The following is an 18,101-nucleotide window of genomic DNA, read 5'->3' on the forward strand; positions in this document are numbered from 1 at the left end:
AACCATTTTTGTTTACACAACTTGATGTCTGCCATAAAACTCCTCTTGCACTGGTATAGGCATGGCATAACGCATCTCTTATGTGCCAAATGAAACAACACTGTCAGTTTGCAAGCAACAGCAAGCATACGCAACTAACCTACACATTACCCAGTTTTTTCCGGATCCCGTACCCCAAGTCTCCCTGAAATGGCAGAGATCTGTGACTTCACTCCCTAAGATTAAAAACAACTGCAAACAGCTGTGCTTTAGTCGATGAGACCTGAAAAAAACTGAGCGGGGTCTAATGCTATAGAGCCTTGACAATGGGGTGCCCCTATTCTTTCCCCTATCCGTTCCCCTGAGTTCCCATCTCTCTTGGACCACCCTTACTGCTGTGGTTTCAGTTTCAATCTAAATAAACAAGCCTTGTTAGCTTCTGCAAACAGTGGTTCATATGGTGGCCAGGTTGCTGTTCAAAATGTTCAAACATTAACAGACACACTGTACTGTGGGCTGAGGGAAATGGCAAAGGAGAAGAGAGAGTAAATTCACAGGCTTGGAGCCTTTAAAAGCTATCCTAGCCCTAGTCTTACTAGTGTTTATTGTTGTATTGAACAAGGTTACACTCAACCATGTTTGGTTTCTTGCATGGTTATTACCAGGGGCGCAACATTCACTGGGGACATGTCCCCCCCCCCCCCACACATTCTGAAATCGCATTTTTGTCCCGCCCAGTTTTATCATTGGAATGTGATACAAAACAAGGCAACAGTGTGCTTTAGGACCATGCAGGCGCCTCCGAGCCGTAGGGAAACTGTTTGGAGTGTAAAGAAGTAACTTGTAAAACCAAAGTTGGTTATTACACTAGTGACAAATGGATCAATGTACCACTTGCAGATACACAGTATCATCTTTAAAACGTGTCAACCAAATACATCCCCAGCATTACTAGCAACAAGGACAGGGACATTGTGGTAGACTACTATAGTTACATAGGTTTGCTTGCAAACTTTCTCATGATCGTTAACCTGACCTGTGTGACTGACCGGCTGCACAGCTGTCTGGTAACATCCTGGTCGCATCTAATAGGAGACCAGACAGAAAGACAGACAGACAGATACCCTTCATGTCTATTCATAAACCCTTTCATCCAGGATTAGGTTCAGATCCTGCCATCATATGAATGCACTCCTGGCCCTTCTATCTGGAATGGACAACATCTGAGGGCATTTGAGTATGTAGGGAAGCCTGGGAGGTCTGCATGGTGCCCCAGATAAATCCACTGTGGTTATTTAGTGCATTATATCACCTTCTTATCGTTGGCAGTGATCTTTGCCACACCGCCATGGTTGTTTTTTTTTTTATGTGACAGATTTACTGCATCAAACCACATAAACATACTCATTAAGACAGACTTTTCAATGCCTGACCTTACAATAAATACTAGGATTATATTTGAGGTCTCATTTGTTGTCCTCTATAGCTCAGTTGGAAGAGCATGGGTCTTGCAACACCAGGCGAGTGGGTAAGATTCCCGGGACCACCCATACAGTGAATATAAAATGTATAAACTCATGGCTAAGTCATTTTGGATAATAGCGTGTACTAAATGGCATATATTATCATATACGGCCTCGTTCAGTTTGCTACTCCATTGGTGCTGTAGGGACATCAGCCACTGTACTTACATAATATTAACATATGTTTCAAACCATGTTTATATTATCACGCTTAAGCCCCATCTAGAATGTATGTGTGGAGTTGCAATGGGAATTCAGACATAAACAAGTACGTTTATGAAGCTTATACAAGCAAACTCAGATATTCACACAGACTCCATGACCATGTAATAGTGATGAACTCCCATCTGCTTCATTTCACAGCTCTAACGACACCCGACCACGGACAAGTGCCACTTTCAAAAGGTGGCGGTACGTTTCCATGGCAACGTGTGGCATGTGGCGCCAGTGTGTGGGCGGAGAGAAACGTCAGAGCTGCCCTCCCCACAGCTGGAGGGGGTAATGAGACGCGCTGTCAGAGTCATAAGAGGGGAGAGAGAAAGAGAGGGGGGGGTGGAGGTAGAGTGAGAGAGAGAGGAGGTAGAGAACGAGAGAGAGAGAGGAGGCCACTGCTAGGATAGTAAGGTATGGGGGAAAACACTGGCTCCTGAATGTGAGACGCAATTACATTTTAATAATGCATATGGAAGGCATCATAAACAGTTAGTACAGCAGCTAGCAGAGCCCCCCTAATGGACAGGGGGCTCTGCTAGCTGTCTGATGCTGCTGCTGGGCCCACGTAGGACAGAAATAACCTCCTCAACCCAGGAGAGGAGAAGAGGAGAGGGGGTATGACAGTGGAACAGATAGGACACACAAACTACCTTGTAATATCAAAGCAGCTCATGATCAGTTCCATCACATTTTTTTTTTTAAAGTCGTCTTTAAAGACATTGCAATATTCCTCTCAAACACTCTATTCTAGCATTCAGTTTGGAGAATAATCAAACGAATTGAGACACGATCATTCTTATTAACAAGTTGGCCAGAAAACAAGCAGGGGGAACAGGGTGTTCAGGGCGTGATGACAAATATCCTTGGCCTCAGCGGAGCTTGTTAACAACCTAGAGAGCACACACATCTGTGCTTAAACTGTATTCTGCCTCACAGCCAGTATCAAAGTCATGAACATCTAGTAATGAACTTGCTTGCAAACCAGAAAAATACATGATCCTGCATTATTATAATGTATGCTTACATCTTCAGTGAGTTATGATTTGTTTCAACCTGTAAACACAGCTTAACAAATACTCTTTCTTCAAATCAGTATTTCCTCATTTCTCTGTGTACCACATTGTAGGTCTGCTAAAGGGACACTGCGAGATTTTGTCAATTCAGTTTTTCTACTTACCCAGAGTCAAATTAACTTGTGGATACATTTTTTATGTCTCTGCGTACAGTATGAAGGAAGTTAGAGGTAGTTTCCCGAGCCAATGCTGGCTAGCGTTAGTGCAATGACTGGAAGTCTAAAGGTTAATTGCCAAAATCTTGCAGGATCCCTTTAAATTCCAGCCCTAGAATCCACTTACAAACAGGAGAATCACTGCAAAGCCAAGTGAAATTAAATACGACCACAAACCTCCACATGCAGTTCGCCATTAATTCCCCATTTCCAACAGCACCCTTCCCTGTCAGCCATTATTTATAACATGTTATTCTACTGTTCATTTATCATGGGCTGGTCCTAAAACCAACATTTTGCTGGATTCAATCAAGACAGGGTTTTCCCCCTTAGGCCTCCTCACCGGACAAGCTTGTCATGGTATGTACAGATTGGGCATGATGTGTTAGTCTGCACCTGAGATGACTTACAGTTAGGGAATTAGAGTGTTCTTATGGTCATACAGTAAGTGTGTGTGTGTCTGTGTGCATGTGGAGAGAAACAGCTTTTTAATGTGCTCAACTACTATGCAAATACGTTATTGCACCATGTTCTAATTGGCCTTTACAGTTGCCTAGAGTCATAACTGAATGGATTCAGTCAACTAGGCTAGGCTAGGATTCATTTCCCAATCAGCAAGTGAGCTGTGGTAAACTTCCATCTGTTGGAGCCACTTCCGATAACAAGTGAGTTCATAGAAAAGGAGTAGAACTGAAGATGGAATGCTCGCCTTAATTTACAAACTCTGGGAGGAGAAGCTACAGTGAAGGAAAAAAGTATTTGATCCCCTGCTGATTTTGTACGTTTGCCCACTGACAAAGAAATGATCAGTCTATAATTTTAATGGTAGGTTTATTTGAACAGTGAGAGACAGAATAACAACGAAAAACGCATGTCAAAAATGTTATAAATTGATTTGCATTTTAATGAGGGAAATAAGTATTTGACCCCCTCGCAATCAGAAAGATTTCTGGCTTCCAGGTGTCTTTTATACAGGTAACGAGCTGAGATTAGGAGCACACTCTTAAAGGGAGTGCTCCTAATCTCAGCTTGTTACCTGTATAAAAAGACACCTGTCCACAGAAGCAATCAATCAATCAGATTCCAAACTCTCCACCATGGCCAAGACCAAAGAGCTCTCCAAGGATTTCAGGGACAAGATTGTAGACCTACACAAGGCTGGAATGGGCTACAAGACCATCGCCAAGCAGCTTGGTGAGAAGGTGACAACAGTTGGTGCGATTATTTGCAAATGGAAGAAACACAAAATAACTGTCCATCTCCCTTGGCCTGGGGCTCCATGCAAGATCTCAGCTCGTGGAGTTGCAATGATCATGAGAACGGTGAGGAATCAGCCCAGAACTACACGGGAGGATCTTGTCAATGATCTCAAGGCAGCTGGGACCATAGTCACCAAGAAAACAATTGGTAACACACTACGCCGTGAAGGACTGAAATCCTGCAGCGCCCGCAAGGTCCCCCTGCTCAAGAAAGCACATATACATGCACATCTGAAGTTTGCCAATGAACATCTGAATGATTCAGAGGACAACTGGGTGAAAGTGTTGTGGTCAGATGAGACCAAAATGAACTCAACTCGCCGTGTTTGGAGGAGGAGGAATGCTGCCTATGACCCCAAGAACACCATCCCCCACCGTCAAACATGGAGGTGGAAACATTATGCTTCGGGGCTATTTTTCTGCTAAGGGGACAGGACAACTTCACCGCATCAAAGGGTCGATGGACGGGGCCATGTACCGTCAAATCTTGGGTGAGAACCTCCTTCCCTCAGCCAGGGCATTGAAAATGGGTCATGGATGGGTATTCCAGCATGACAATGACCCAAAACACACGGCCAAGGCAACAAAGGAGTGGCTCAAGAAGAAGCACATTAAGGTCCTGGAGTGGCCTAGCCAGTCTCCAGACCTTAATCCCATAGAAAATCTGTGGAGGGAGCTGAAGGTTCGAGTTGCCAAACGTCAGCCTCGAAACCTTAATGACTTGGAGAACATCTGCAAAGAGGAGTGGGACAAAATCCCTCCTGAGATGTGTGCAAACCTGGTGGCCAACTACAAGAAACGTGTGACCTCTGTGATTGCCAACAAGGGATTTGCCACCAAGTACTAAGTCATGTTTTGCAGATGGGTCAAATACTTATTTTCCTCATTAAAATGCAATTCAGTTTATAACATTTTTGACATGCGTTTTTCTGGATTTTTTTGTTGTTATTCTGTCTCTCACTGTTCAAATAAACCTACCATAAAAATTATAGACTGATCATTTCTTTGTCAGTGGGCAAACACAAAATCAGCAGGGGATCAAATACTTTTTCCCTCACTGTAAATGCCAAGTGAGATATACGAGTTGATAAAAAGTCAGAGTGCAACAAGGAACGGAGGAAAAGGAAAACTAGTTCATGACTTGCCAATGTAAGAATCCATCCTCCACAGGTCATTCAAGGATCAGACACTGAAATTGTTTCTTAATGGGAAAAAAGACTGAAAAGTCTCACGATTTTCAGATAAACTTGAACAAAGATTAATATGATGTCTTTGAGTCAATGAGAATGACTATATAGCAACAGATTAGCATGTATTAACCCAGTTTATACTGTAATCTCACTTTAAGCACTTAATAACAATGACATGAATGTCAAACAGAATTATATATTGTATTATTATATTATAACTGTTTTACAAAACTGTTCAGTGAACTCACCTAGAATCTTGAGTTGTGTGATGGCTCCATGCAGACCGAAGAACATCCACAGAGGTCTGGAGTTGTCCACACACACCTGTATCCCTGCATTGATTCCATTGTGGCTCAGAAACACCTCCCCCTCCACGTTCACCACGAAACCCAGGATGTCACCACTCTGCAGGGGCGCCCCCACCCGACACACCGCCCAGAATTCCTTGCGGTCGACCAGGGACTCCGGGCTGTATGGTAGGTCGCTCGGACGAAGCCAAGCCGGGTCGCACGACGTCACGCCATAGGAGAGTGAACCGAGACGTGTGGCACCTGTCTTAGTCACTTTCACGAACACACTCTCTCCGCAACGCAGGGGCCGGCTGGTGAACACCAGGGTCCTCTCATCACCGCTGCGATGCTCCACGCCCCGGGACACTGTGTGCTCATCAAGGGCCTTGATGTGGGCGCCTCGGAGCTGGTGGAAGTGGAGGTCGCTGTCGAGGAGCGAGGGGAGCAGGGAGCACTGCTGGGAGTTGAGGGAGTTCTGGGGGATGGAACAAGAGGTGGGGCTGAGGGGGTGCAGGCGCTCCTCTTCCTCCTGCTCCTGGAGGCTGAGGTCACACAGGCTAATAGAAAGGTCGTCTGGGTCCCGCCGTAGCGATGCTCGGTGGGCGGTGGTGAAGGAGCGAGGACGCAGGCATTCTAGAGGCACCATCTCACTGTCTGTAGGGACAGAGAGAGAGACACAAACACAGAGTGATCAATCATCTGATTAACACTTGTCTTATAATATGCAGCAAATGGTCAAAGCTTTGTAAAGAACTTGCTATATTACTACAATCCTCAAATTTGTACACTGAAGTGGAGTTTTTTGGAATACTGGTATTATGAGCTGTTTACTAAAAGCTTTTCGGTTTTCTTTCTTTCACATTCAAGATCCACTTAACTCAATGTTATGAAACATACTATCACATAAATGCACAAATAAAACAATTGAATATTTTTGTTATTTTCACACACACCGGATAGGTGCAGTGAAAAGTGTTGTTTTACAAGGTCAGACATAGTAATACGTCACCCCTGGAGCAAATCAGGGTTAAGTGCCTTGCTCAAGGGCAGACACATTTTTCACCTTGTCGGCTCGGGGATTTGAACCAGCTACCTTTTAGTTACTGGCCCAACGCTCTAACCGCTAGGCTACTTGCCTCTTGCAAATACCTAAATGTGCATTTTTCTGTGTTTAGAAATAAAAGTGTTAAAGTATATATCCTTATTCATCAGCCTCAAACAATCCTCATGGAATGTGAGTGTACACACAATGTACTGGAACTTAATGCTTTAATGTGAAAGTATTTGGGTTGGTACAGTATCTTCTCATGCCACTACAAGTAAAGCACATGTAGGCATAAATACGTTTCAAAAAGCTATATGACAACTTTACATAACACACAATCATAGTGACTTTATGTACAGTATGTCCACTGTAGCCAGTGAACTATGTGTTTGGGTGTTAAAGAGATAACCAATACTGCAACTGAGAGGGACAGACATTCTGAAGAGCCAACAGTATCACCTTTCCTTTGGCTGTGCTCAACACTAATAAATAGCCTCCCTTGAACTAAATTGGCAAACCGTTGAGTGAGAGTCACATGGCCGTTCATAGACCGCCTTAGCAGAGAAAACAAACCTCTGGTTGGTACAAACGGATCTGCATCATAGCACGCTAAGGGACAGGGGACAGGCAGCAGCCAAAATTAACCTGCCCCTCTAAACCTGGGCTAAAATTAGCCAGATTGGACATGTGAGAAGAGTGGAAAGGAGTTGACTGACATAAGAGGCAGGGTCCATTCACTGTACAAAAGAGAGAGCGCAAAGGATAGCGTGCGAAGGGAAGTGTGAGAGACAGTGGGAGGGTGTGTGTGACGGAGAGAATTAGAGAAAGGAAGAGAGGGAGTAAAAAAAAAAGAAAGAGGGATAAATAGAGAAGGAGAGCCAGAGGAGACTTGCCACCTCACACTCCCTCTTTATCACACGGAGGCAGCAAATCTCCGGTAGGTTGGACCTAGATGATAAACTCCTTTGTCGTAATTACTTCCTGTGTGAACGGTGTCCACTAACAACAGCCACAGTCTTATACTTAGCACCACTATTTCTGTCCATGTCGTGATGGGGCCCCAAAATAATTGTGCCACTGTACTACAGTTCACATACACATTCAGTCTCCCCAACAGTGACTACGGTTAAAATACACTACATATTAGTATCATTTACACCTATAAATCCTCTGAATCCTCTCAATTTAGATTACAAAGGAGATTGGGCTAGAATGACATGAGTAGGGGTGCAAAATTCCGGTAACTCTCAAAATTCCCAGGTTTTCCAGAAATCCTGGTTGGAACATTCCTGGAATATGGCAAAAATAAGCAGGAAATCCAGGAATTTCTGGAAAACCTGGGGATTTTGTGAAAGTTACCAGATTTTTGGAACTACAGACATGAGACACGAGGGGAAGACCAAGGCCTGAAGTCACACAATGAGATCTTCACCAAACTAATATAATGGTCAATTTGGGCTCACACCAGGTATAGGACATGATTGTATGCAAGAGAGCAACATATACAGTATTTTTCACAACAAACAAAGCTCCCTAGCAACAGCACCCAGACCCAGGGTACAGCCTCTCTCAACTCCCTCTTCGATTTTGCAACTCTTCACGAAAACCATTCATACTATTTGATGTATGACTTTACATTATTTCCATGGCACACAGACCATAGCACTGGCCAATGTTTTTTTTATTAGAGCTGATCCTAAGCCAAGTGTGATTACCCTCGTAGTTGGGGGTTTAGAGCTTGGTTCCTCTCAGACTGAGTGCCTTGGTGTTTCACAAGCTCACTCATTAAAACATCAATCACACACAGACAGGTGCAGGCTTGCATCTTTTGTCCTCTGGAACCCGTTTGAAGCCATTGTGCCAGAAAATTAGGCAAAGGCATTCAGACATTCACTGTCGCCTAACGAGTGCCACTTTGGCGTTCCCATTTTTTACTGGTTCATTTGGATACGCTCCAATGGTTTTATAATAGGGCATATGAGAACTAATGGTGATTATCCACTATTTAAAAACGTTTCACAAAAAACAGCAAAGTTCAAGTCTTTGAAGTTTCTGAATAGCAAAAGAAAATTGTGATCACATTTTGAGTAAATTAGAAAATAGACGTGATTAAGTGTCTACAATTGCTTTTGTAACGCGAGGGATCCTTATACCTTTACTCCAGTTAAACGGAACTCCACTCAAATCAGGTGAACAACACATTATACACTAATGTTATTAACAGTGGTTGGTGCAGTGGTTGACCTCATGAATGTGGCCATTTAAAACCATAGATTTTAATCCTTGGGGCAAACTTCAAAACTCCAAAAAGTAAATGTTTGTAGTTCTCAAATTTGTGGCCATTTAAAACCACAGCCTGTCAATCATCGAACTGCAAACATGAAACAAAAAGGTAAAGGAGGCATTTCTTGTTTTATTGTTTACCTTTTTTATTTTTTATTTTAGTTTATTTAGTAAATATTTTCTTAACTCTATGTTCTTAAAACTGCATTGTTGGTTAAGGGCTTGTAAGAAAGCATTTCTGTTGTATTTGGCGCATGTAACAAATACAATTTGATTTGAGATGTCACTTTGGAAAGCTGCTTAGTTCTAATCCACGTAAGACCCTTCCCAAAACTCCAAATATAAAAAGAGGAACAAACAGAAACTGAGGGACTAACTGACTGAGCACACCCTAGTAAAACCAGTTTCGAAGGATTAGAATGTGACATTTTGGGAGGTAGAAACTCCAGGATACGGCAGGAAAAATTTTTTTTTAAATCAGCCAATAAACACATTACCGTTATATTGTACCTATAAGGGTTATTTAACCTCATGGAGGAAGATGCATAAAACGCCCATCAAGCATTGGTCTCTGGTGCTGTTAGTCCACTCTGGTCTGGGCTGTGTGCTGGGCTCGAGGGTGAAAGGGAGGAGGATGATAGTTTAGCCTATACTAATGCAGGAATGTAGGTCTGGACCACTGATTACTATTTCCCACTCATTAAACACAGAGAGCACCTGCTAACATAGAAACACATGATTAGTCCGATGCTGCCCAGATTCTAAATGTTCTCCTATATTCCCCAGCCAATTTAAACAACCTTTCCAACTTGGAAAGCGGAAAACGTCCTCTAACTAAATTAAATTTCATTCACACTGGCATATTTTCAGAAGGACGCAAATGCAATAGCAGGAAAGATAGAGTACAGTCCAGTTCACTAAAGGCAATTAAAGCTAAATCATTCACAGTAATTCAGGAATCCTATACCTTTTATAGACTTTTAAAACATCAGTTGAGACAGTGGTGTGCAGCTGTGAGTTGCCTGAGAGCGTTTGATTCATTCCTTGGCGTAGTGGAGCTGGATTAGGGGGCTCACTGGGCTTTACTGAGAGTAAGGCTGTAACCTCTACAAGGTCAGTGCTCCCAAGTGGCCTGTGTGCGTGTGTCTTTGTGTGTGTGTGTGGTGGGGGGATTTGCAGTAAGTATGCATGACTCAAGGGCCTATGCTCTGTCCAGATTGAGTAAGTGAGGTCATATATCATGAAACAGAGGGGCTGCCTGGGGGAGAGAGAGAGGGGGAGAAGGGCAGCTTTGTCTGTCCCAAAAAGGAGAGAGAGGGGCTTTCGTTTATCAGGGGAAGAAAGGGTGAGGGCTCTGGGGAGAATACACATCAATGAGCTTTTAAGGAGTGTTATCCCAGCTGAGATAGTGGTGCATAGGTGTATGTGTGTACAGTATGTGTATAGTGGGGTGGGGGGGTTGGGCACTGTATTGGTGTGTAGCAGAGGAGGCTGGTGGGAGGAGCTATCGGAGGACGGTTTCATTATAATGGCTGGAATGGAATAAATGGAACAGAGTGAAACATGTGGTTTCCATTTGTTTGATACAGTTCCATTTATTCCATTCCAGCCATTATAATGAGCCCGTCGTCCTATAGCTCCTCTGGTGTGTAGTGGGAGGCTATATGTTTCAATGAACTCTCAGCCTCGGAGATGCCAAATGTAAGATGAGCTGTGTACGTAGCATTTTGGAACATAGCCTTCCCTGTGGCTCAGTTGGTAGAGCATGGTGTTTGCAACGCCAGCATGGTGTGTGCAACGCCAGGGTTGTGGGTTCGATTCCCACGGGGGGCCAGTACAAAAAAATGCATGAAATGAAATGTATGCATTCACTACTGTAAGTTGCTGTGGATAAGAGCGTCTGCTAAATGACTAAAATGGAAATGTAAAAATGGAACACCAAGTTGGATTCTCTGGCCCAAAGCCAGATGTTTCTGATTCTTGGACCTCCTTCCATAGTGGAAAGAAGATGGAACTCCCTGAGGTGACAAATATCTACGCAGGCAGGGTCAGCACTTTGTGCTGCTAAGGGCATGTCCCCTATGTCCCCTAGGTCAGCAGAGAAGCTTGCCTGCCAAACGCTGCGCCACCACCACGGACGTTTGAAGTCACCACAAACAATTTTAATGATTGCAGTCTCAGACTGAAGTATGTAGCGAACATCGAGCTGAGGAAGAATTCAGTCTAAGTCGTCAGGCATTTGAGAACCCCTTCTGTAGACATTATGCTTCAGGTGACTGCTAAACTATTGACACACACCTTCTGCGAATCATTTCATTACCAAGGACAAAAAAACAACAACTATGTTTTAGACACTTGAAATATCTTAAGGTTCTTTGATGACTCCAACATTAATCATACCTCAAAGTTGTATTGTGTCAGCAAAAAGTTACTTATGTCACTGCACTTCTACGGCTGAAATGTAAACATTTTCATCTGTGTGATGGTTCTGGTGAATCAACAATATTTTGCTTTGGGGCTATGGGGGGGGGGGGGCAATAGGGTCTCTGTTGATTCTCTCTAATCACAAACAGATTTCCTCAATTAGTCTCATCTCCTTGTTTTGGTCAAGGAAACCCAGGGTAACCCCCAGTGAAACATCCACACACAATGAGCTCATTATTGATAATGGACTCTCTGGCCATCTGAAAGTGGTTAGCTTCTCCCCCTGTACTGTATAGCTGAGCTCCCCAGATTCCGAGCTGACATGTTCTATTACCATTTCCATTATGATTTCACTGCAAATTTCTTTGATTCCATCCGGACTGATTAAATCATGGTTGACACAACTGGCCCTGTCTAGAGACATTTATTTTTCTTAACAAATCAAATGAATATAAAGCGCTGAGGTCATCTGAAATAAAGCTAGATTTAAATATGCTAAAACCTTGCATGTGTATAGCATGATGTTGATGAAAGAGGGCCATCCCACATTCTAGTTTCTACTTGTCCTCATTGTCCAGTGTGAAATGTTTGGAGTTGTATCTTGGGCAACATACCTGAGAATAGGGTTGCCATGGGGACTAGATCATTTCTAAGGGAGGGCACTTATACTGTACTCTATGGCTGATCCATCTGTGTTATTTGAATAATGGTTTATTTGGCCTTGGCCTGGATTCTGGGGTCTAAGAACATATGTATATAATTCACTGTAGTGCACACATACACTCCATTTAATCAAAAACCTCAGGACAAAGGTAACAACATGATACACATCTTAACCTCATGAGGTCTAAGAATAAATGGCAATTTTCCAAAATGTGGAATCCTGGAGCAGGATCCATACTCTTACAAAGTTCAAATGTAACTTTAACCACCTAATCAACAAAACAGCAGGGAATATGTACATTATGTATTAGTGTGATCAGCAGTCAGAGAGAGAGAGAGAGAGAGAGAAAGAGAGAAAGAGAGAGAGAGAGAGAGAGAGAGAGAGAGAGAGAGAGAGAGAGAGAGAGAGAGAGAGAGAGAGAAAGGGCTGTACAATGTTTCACGATTTTAACATGCCAAAAAATTTCAGCTCAGTGAATTAGCTAAATGTTAATGTGGAGGCACTTAGCATTCCCCCGCCTTTCCCTCCATTGTCCTTTGGGTCAGAGCAGACCTTTAACAGATGAATCTGCACATTATTATTACCACTCTGAACTCCAAGCTTCACTGTTTTTGGATGATCCATTCGTAAGCAGCAGACCCATAATTAGAGGTATTAGTACAGCCTTTGCTTACTTGGGTATAGACCCTGCCTTCAGGCCTATCAAATGCATCCACCAATCACAACTAAGAAAGGAGCTTAGTTCTGCTCTCCTTTACTAAGGTGAACATCCAAAATAAAGGAAACGCTTGAGTAAATGGGGCAAACACAGTAAGCAGGTGCTTCCACACAGGTGTGGTTCCTGAGTTAATTAAGCAATTAACATGCCAATATGCTTGGGGTCATGTATGCAAATGCCCAGTTGCCCATTATTTTGGCAACCATGGCTAGAAGAAGAGATCTCAGTGACTTTGAAAGAGGGGTGATTGTTGGGGCACGTTTGGCAGGAGCTTCAGTGACGAAGACTACTCAACTTTCTGATGTATCACAAAGAACAGTGGGATTAATTAAACACTTATGTAAGATTCTGGCGCAGCGCCCGAGACAGCGTTTTCCAGCACCATGAACAAAACACCAAATTATGGAAATTCTCGTGGAAAAATGGTGTTGCATCCCTCCAATAGTGATTCAGACACTTGTAGAATCTATGCCAAGGGGCATTGAAGCAGCTCTGGTGGCTCGTTGTGGCCCAACGCCCTATTAAGACACTATGTTGGTGTTTCCTTTATTTTGGCAGTTATCTGTATCTCGCCTCATGGAGATGGTAAACAGAACCTAGTGTTCTATCTATGAAAATGTAAGGTTTAATGGGTCCACAAACTCAACAATTCTTAACACATGCATCTGGATATACTGTACAGACACTTTTACACTTTTCTTAAATAATTCCCTATTTCTTCGTCTAAAAACTGCTGAAATTCACACCCCGTTATGGATATTCAACATTGCAGAACCAATTCAATTATTGTAAACGTAAGTTTGACACATACAAAATTATAGACACCCCGGAACTAGTACTTGGTGCACAGCCTTCGGCCAAGTTAAACTGCCAAGAAATGTTTATTGTAGCCATCAGTGAGATTGCTGCACCTTTCTACTGGTCCACTCTTCAGTAGCAAACTGCTCTAATTCTTCAATGTTTGCGGGGTGCCCTCAATCAATTGCTGTTTTCAGATCTTGCCATAGGTTTAGGATGGGATTCTGACCTAGACACTTCACTGGCCTCTCCAGCATCTCTTTTGAACCATTCCTGGATGTTTTTTTTATGTGCGTTTGGGGTTGTTGTCCTGCTGGAAGACCCACAACCTTCATCAGAGACACATGTTTTGGACACTGGGTTAAATTAGAGCAATTTTTAGGCCAAAAAGTGGGCCAAATTGCCAGTAGAAAGGTGCAGCAAGCTCATTGTTGGCTACATGTAGCGCTTGTCTTCAGTTGTCTCGGCCAAAGGCTGTGCAACCAAGTACTAGCTACGGGGGTGTCTACAACTTTGTTCTCGTCATTAATCTTTATTCTTTGAATTAAAATGGTCAAATTAAGTTTACAAAAATAAAATAGGTTCTGCAACATTGAAACTCCAATAACGAGGTGTGGTCACAAAGTTGCTTTATTTTATTTTAGAAGAAATCTGGAATTATTTAAGAAAAGGGTATCTATATATTTGGCCGCAACTGTAGTATGCAACAGACAAGTGGGTATCGGTGAATATACATAAGCTGTAAGCAGTGCCACTCAAAGATATACAGATAGACAATCCTATTTTCTTTAGTGTAAATGTTGTTTCAATACTGTCGCCAGTGCTGCTTTAGAATGACCAGAGGTTAAACAAACCTACATTCACCTGCGTCTCCCTTGAATAAACCCTGGCCTGTTTGGCTGGCTGCTGCAATGGCCAGATTGTACATATCTGATCTAGCCTGATTGAAAACTATTCCTATCCACAGATGGAGACCATGTGCAGCCCCAGATAACATCTACGGTGACAAGTAAAACAAAAAAGTAAGCTCTATGTGCGTGTGATTGTTGACAAAAACAAACAGGTTAGGAAAGCTGTGTACAATAGGGTCAAGAAAGCACTAGAAAAATCGAATTGCTAAAAAAAAATATTCAAAGAGTTTCAGTTCACATTGACCAGCATAACAGGCATGAGTGATTTAAAAAAGTAAAAAGGTGTCTTTTCCACAATAGATGTTATGTTTTAATCAAATGTTACAATGAGTTATTTCATCCAGTACATGTTGACCACTTGTCCATTTTTACTAGAGAGCAATATTCTTTTCCCATGCGAGTTTAATTCAATTTCATCTTCATTCCCAATGTTATTTGTATGAGACTACCAGTATTCTATTTCTCACACCATGACATATAATGTAAGGCAATACACACCATGATATGAAGCTAGTCCTTAGCTTCCACAAGATTATATTTTACCCTGAATCTGGACATCATTTTATATCTTCTTTAATGACTACAGGGACACTACCTCTAGCTTCACAAACCACTAGCACTTTGCCAGTGATAAAGTGATTAATCTAACTCCAGTAAACTAACTTCTAGCTCCAAACACCCCTCATCCATAAAAGGCTTACTTATATTCACTGATGAACAAACTGCTTATTTACCATGTAAGACAACCTGGTCTCAGAGCATTTCGTATTTGTCTGTACTTAAAATCAGAACCACTACATTTTGTATGGTATGTATTAATTTGTGGATGTCCACCATCCATATGATATTTTTTACAAATTACAATTCATATTATATGTTACAAATTTGCTAAACTTGTATGTTACGAATTCTGGCTAGGTGGCTAACGTTAGCTAGGCTAGGGGTTAGGGTAAATGTTAAGTTTAGGAGTTAGGTTAAAGGGTTAAGTAACTATCTGTGGATTTTTGCCTTAAGTAACCACCACCATCATGTAACACTACCAAACGTGACATACAGTGCATTCGGAAAGTATTCAGATCCCTTCCCATTTTTTTACATTTAGTTAGGTTACAGCCTTATTCTAAATTGGATGAAACAAAACATGTTGTTTCTCATCAATCTACACACAATACCACATAATGACAAAGCAAAAACAGGTTTGGAAATTTTTGCAAATGTATAAAAAAATATGAAACAGAAATACCTTATTTACATAAAATTGAAGTCGGAAGTTTACATACACCTTACCCAAATACATTTAAACTCAGTTTTTCACAATTCCTGACATTTAATCCTAGTACAAATTCCCTGTCTTAGGTCAGTTAAGTTTACATACACTCAATTAGTATTTGGTAGCATTGCCTTTAAATTGTTTAACTTGGGTCAAACGTTTCAGGTAGCCTTCCACAAGCTTCCCAAAATAAGTTAGGTGAATTTTGGCCCATTCCTCCTGACAGAGCTTGTGTAACTGAGTCAGGTTTGTAGGCCTCCTTGCTCGCACACACATTTCAGTTCTGCCCACAAATGTTCTATAGGATTGAGGTCAGGGCTTTGTGATGGCCACTCCAATACCTTGACTTTGTTATCCTTAAGCCATTTTGCCACAACTTTGGAAGTATGCTTGGGGTCATTGTCCATTTGGAAGACCCATTTGCGACCTAGCTTTAACTTCCTGAACGATGTCTTGAGATGTTGCTTCAATATATCCACACCATTTTCCTCCCTCATGATGCCATCTATTTTGTGAAGTGCAACAGTCCCGCCTGCAGCAAAGCACCCCCACAACATGATGCTGCCACCCCCGTTCTTCACGGTTGGGATGGTGTTCTTCGGCTTGCAAGCCTCCCCCTTTTCTTCCAAACATAACGACGGTCATCATGTCCAAACAGTTCTATTTCTTTTTCGTCAGACCAGAGGACATTTCTCTAAAAAGTATGATATTTGTCCCAATGTGCAGTTGCAAACCATAGTCTGGCTTTTTTTATGGCGGTTTTGGAGCAGTGGCTTCATCCTTGCTGAGCGGCCTTTCAGGTTATGTCGATATAAGACATGTTTTACTGTGGATATAGATACATTTGTACCCGTTTCCTCCAGCATCTTAACAAGGTTCTTTGCTGTTGTTCTGGGATTGATTTGCACTTTTCGCACCAAAAGTACGTTCATCTCTAGGAGACAGAACGCGTCTCCTCCCTGAGCGGTATGACAGCTGCATGGTTCCATGGTGTTTATACTTGCGTACAATTATTTGTACAGATGCACGTGGTACCTTCAGGTGTTTGGAAAATTGCTCCCAAGGATGAACCAGACTTCTGGAGGTCTTCAATGTTTTTTTGAGGTCTTGGCTGATTTCTTTTGATTTTCCCATGATGTCAAGCAAAGAGGCACTGAGTTTGAAGGAAGGTCTTGAAATACATCCACAGGTAAACATCCAATTGACTCAAATTATGTCAATTAGCCTATCAGAAGCTTCTAAAGCCATAACATACTTTTCTGGAATTTCCCAAGCTGTTTAAAAGGCACAGTCAACTTAGTGTATGTAAACTTCTGACCCACTAGAAATGTGATACAGTGAATTATAAGTGAAATAATCTGTCTGTAAACAATTGTTGGAAAAATGACTTGTGTCATGCACAAAGTAGATGTCCTAACCGACTTGCCAAAACTATAGTTTGTTAACAAGAGATTTGTGGAGTGGTTGAAAAACACATTTTAATGACTCCAACCTAAGTGTATGTAACTTCCGACTTCAACTGTAAGTATTCAGATCCTTTGCTATGACTCTCAAAATTGAGCCTGGGGGAATCCTGTTTCCATTGATCATCCTTGAGATGTTTCTAAGACTTGATTGGAGTCCACCTGTTGTAATTTCAATTCATTGGACATGATTTGGAAAGGCACACAACCGTTTATATAAGGTCCCACATTTGACAGTGCATGTCAGAGCAAAAACCAAGCCATGAGGTTGAAGGAATTGTTCGTAGAGCTCCGAGACAGGATTATGTCGAGGCACAGATCTGGTGAAGGATAGCAACAAATGTATGCAGCATTGAAGTTACAAGAACACAGTGGCTTCCATCATTCTTAAATGGAAGACGTTAGGAACCACCAACACTCTTCCTAAAGCTGGCCACCAGGCCAAACTGAGCAATCGGGGAAGAAAGGTCTTGGTCAGGGAGGTGACCATATCTTTCCAGGATACCCTGCCCGGGTATCCTGGAAGGAAATTGACCTCATCCCATCAGTAGAGGATGCCTGTTTGTTCTTTAAAAGTAATTTCCTCACCATCTTAAATAAGCATGCCCCTTTCAAAAAAAGTATAACTAAGAACAGATATAGCCCTTGGTTCTCTCCAGACCTAACTGCCCTCGACCAGCACAAAAGCATCCTGTGGTGTACTGCATTAGCATCGAATAGTCCCCGCGATATGCAACTTTCAGGGAAGTCAGGAACCAATAAGTCAGTTAGGAAAGCAAAGGCTAACTTTTTCAAACAGAAATTTGCATCCTGTAGCTCTAACTCCAAAAAGTTCTGGAACAC

General features: G+C 42.2%; 1 protein-coding gene across 1 annotated transcript in view; it reads right to left on the bottom strand.

Moving 5' to 3' along the window:
* LOC106577019 (E3 ubiquitin-protein ligase NEURL1) overlaps positions 1 to 18,101 on the bottom strand; it is a 59,218-nt gene that overhangs the window by 5,185 nt on the left and 35,932 nt on the right. Inside the window, exon 4 of the mRNA XM_014154663.2 lies at positions 5,641 to 6,336. Within this exon, the coding sequence (XP_014010138.2) occupies positions 5,641 to 6,336 (696 nt within the window). The remainder of the gene's footprint in view (positions 1 to 5,640; positions 6,337 to 18,101) is intronic.

The sequence above is a fragment of the Salmo salar genome, chromosome ssa18 (genome assembly GCF_905237065.1).
Source record: "Salmo salar chromosome ssa18, Ssal_v3.1, whole genome shotgun sequence".
Classification (NCBI taxonomy): Eukaryota; Metazoa; Chordata; class Actinopteri; order Salmoniformes; family Salmonidae; genus Salmo; species Salmo salar.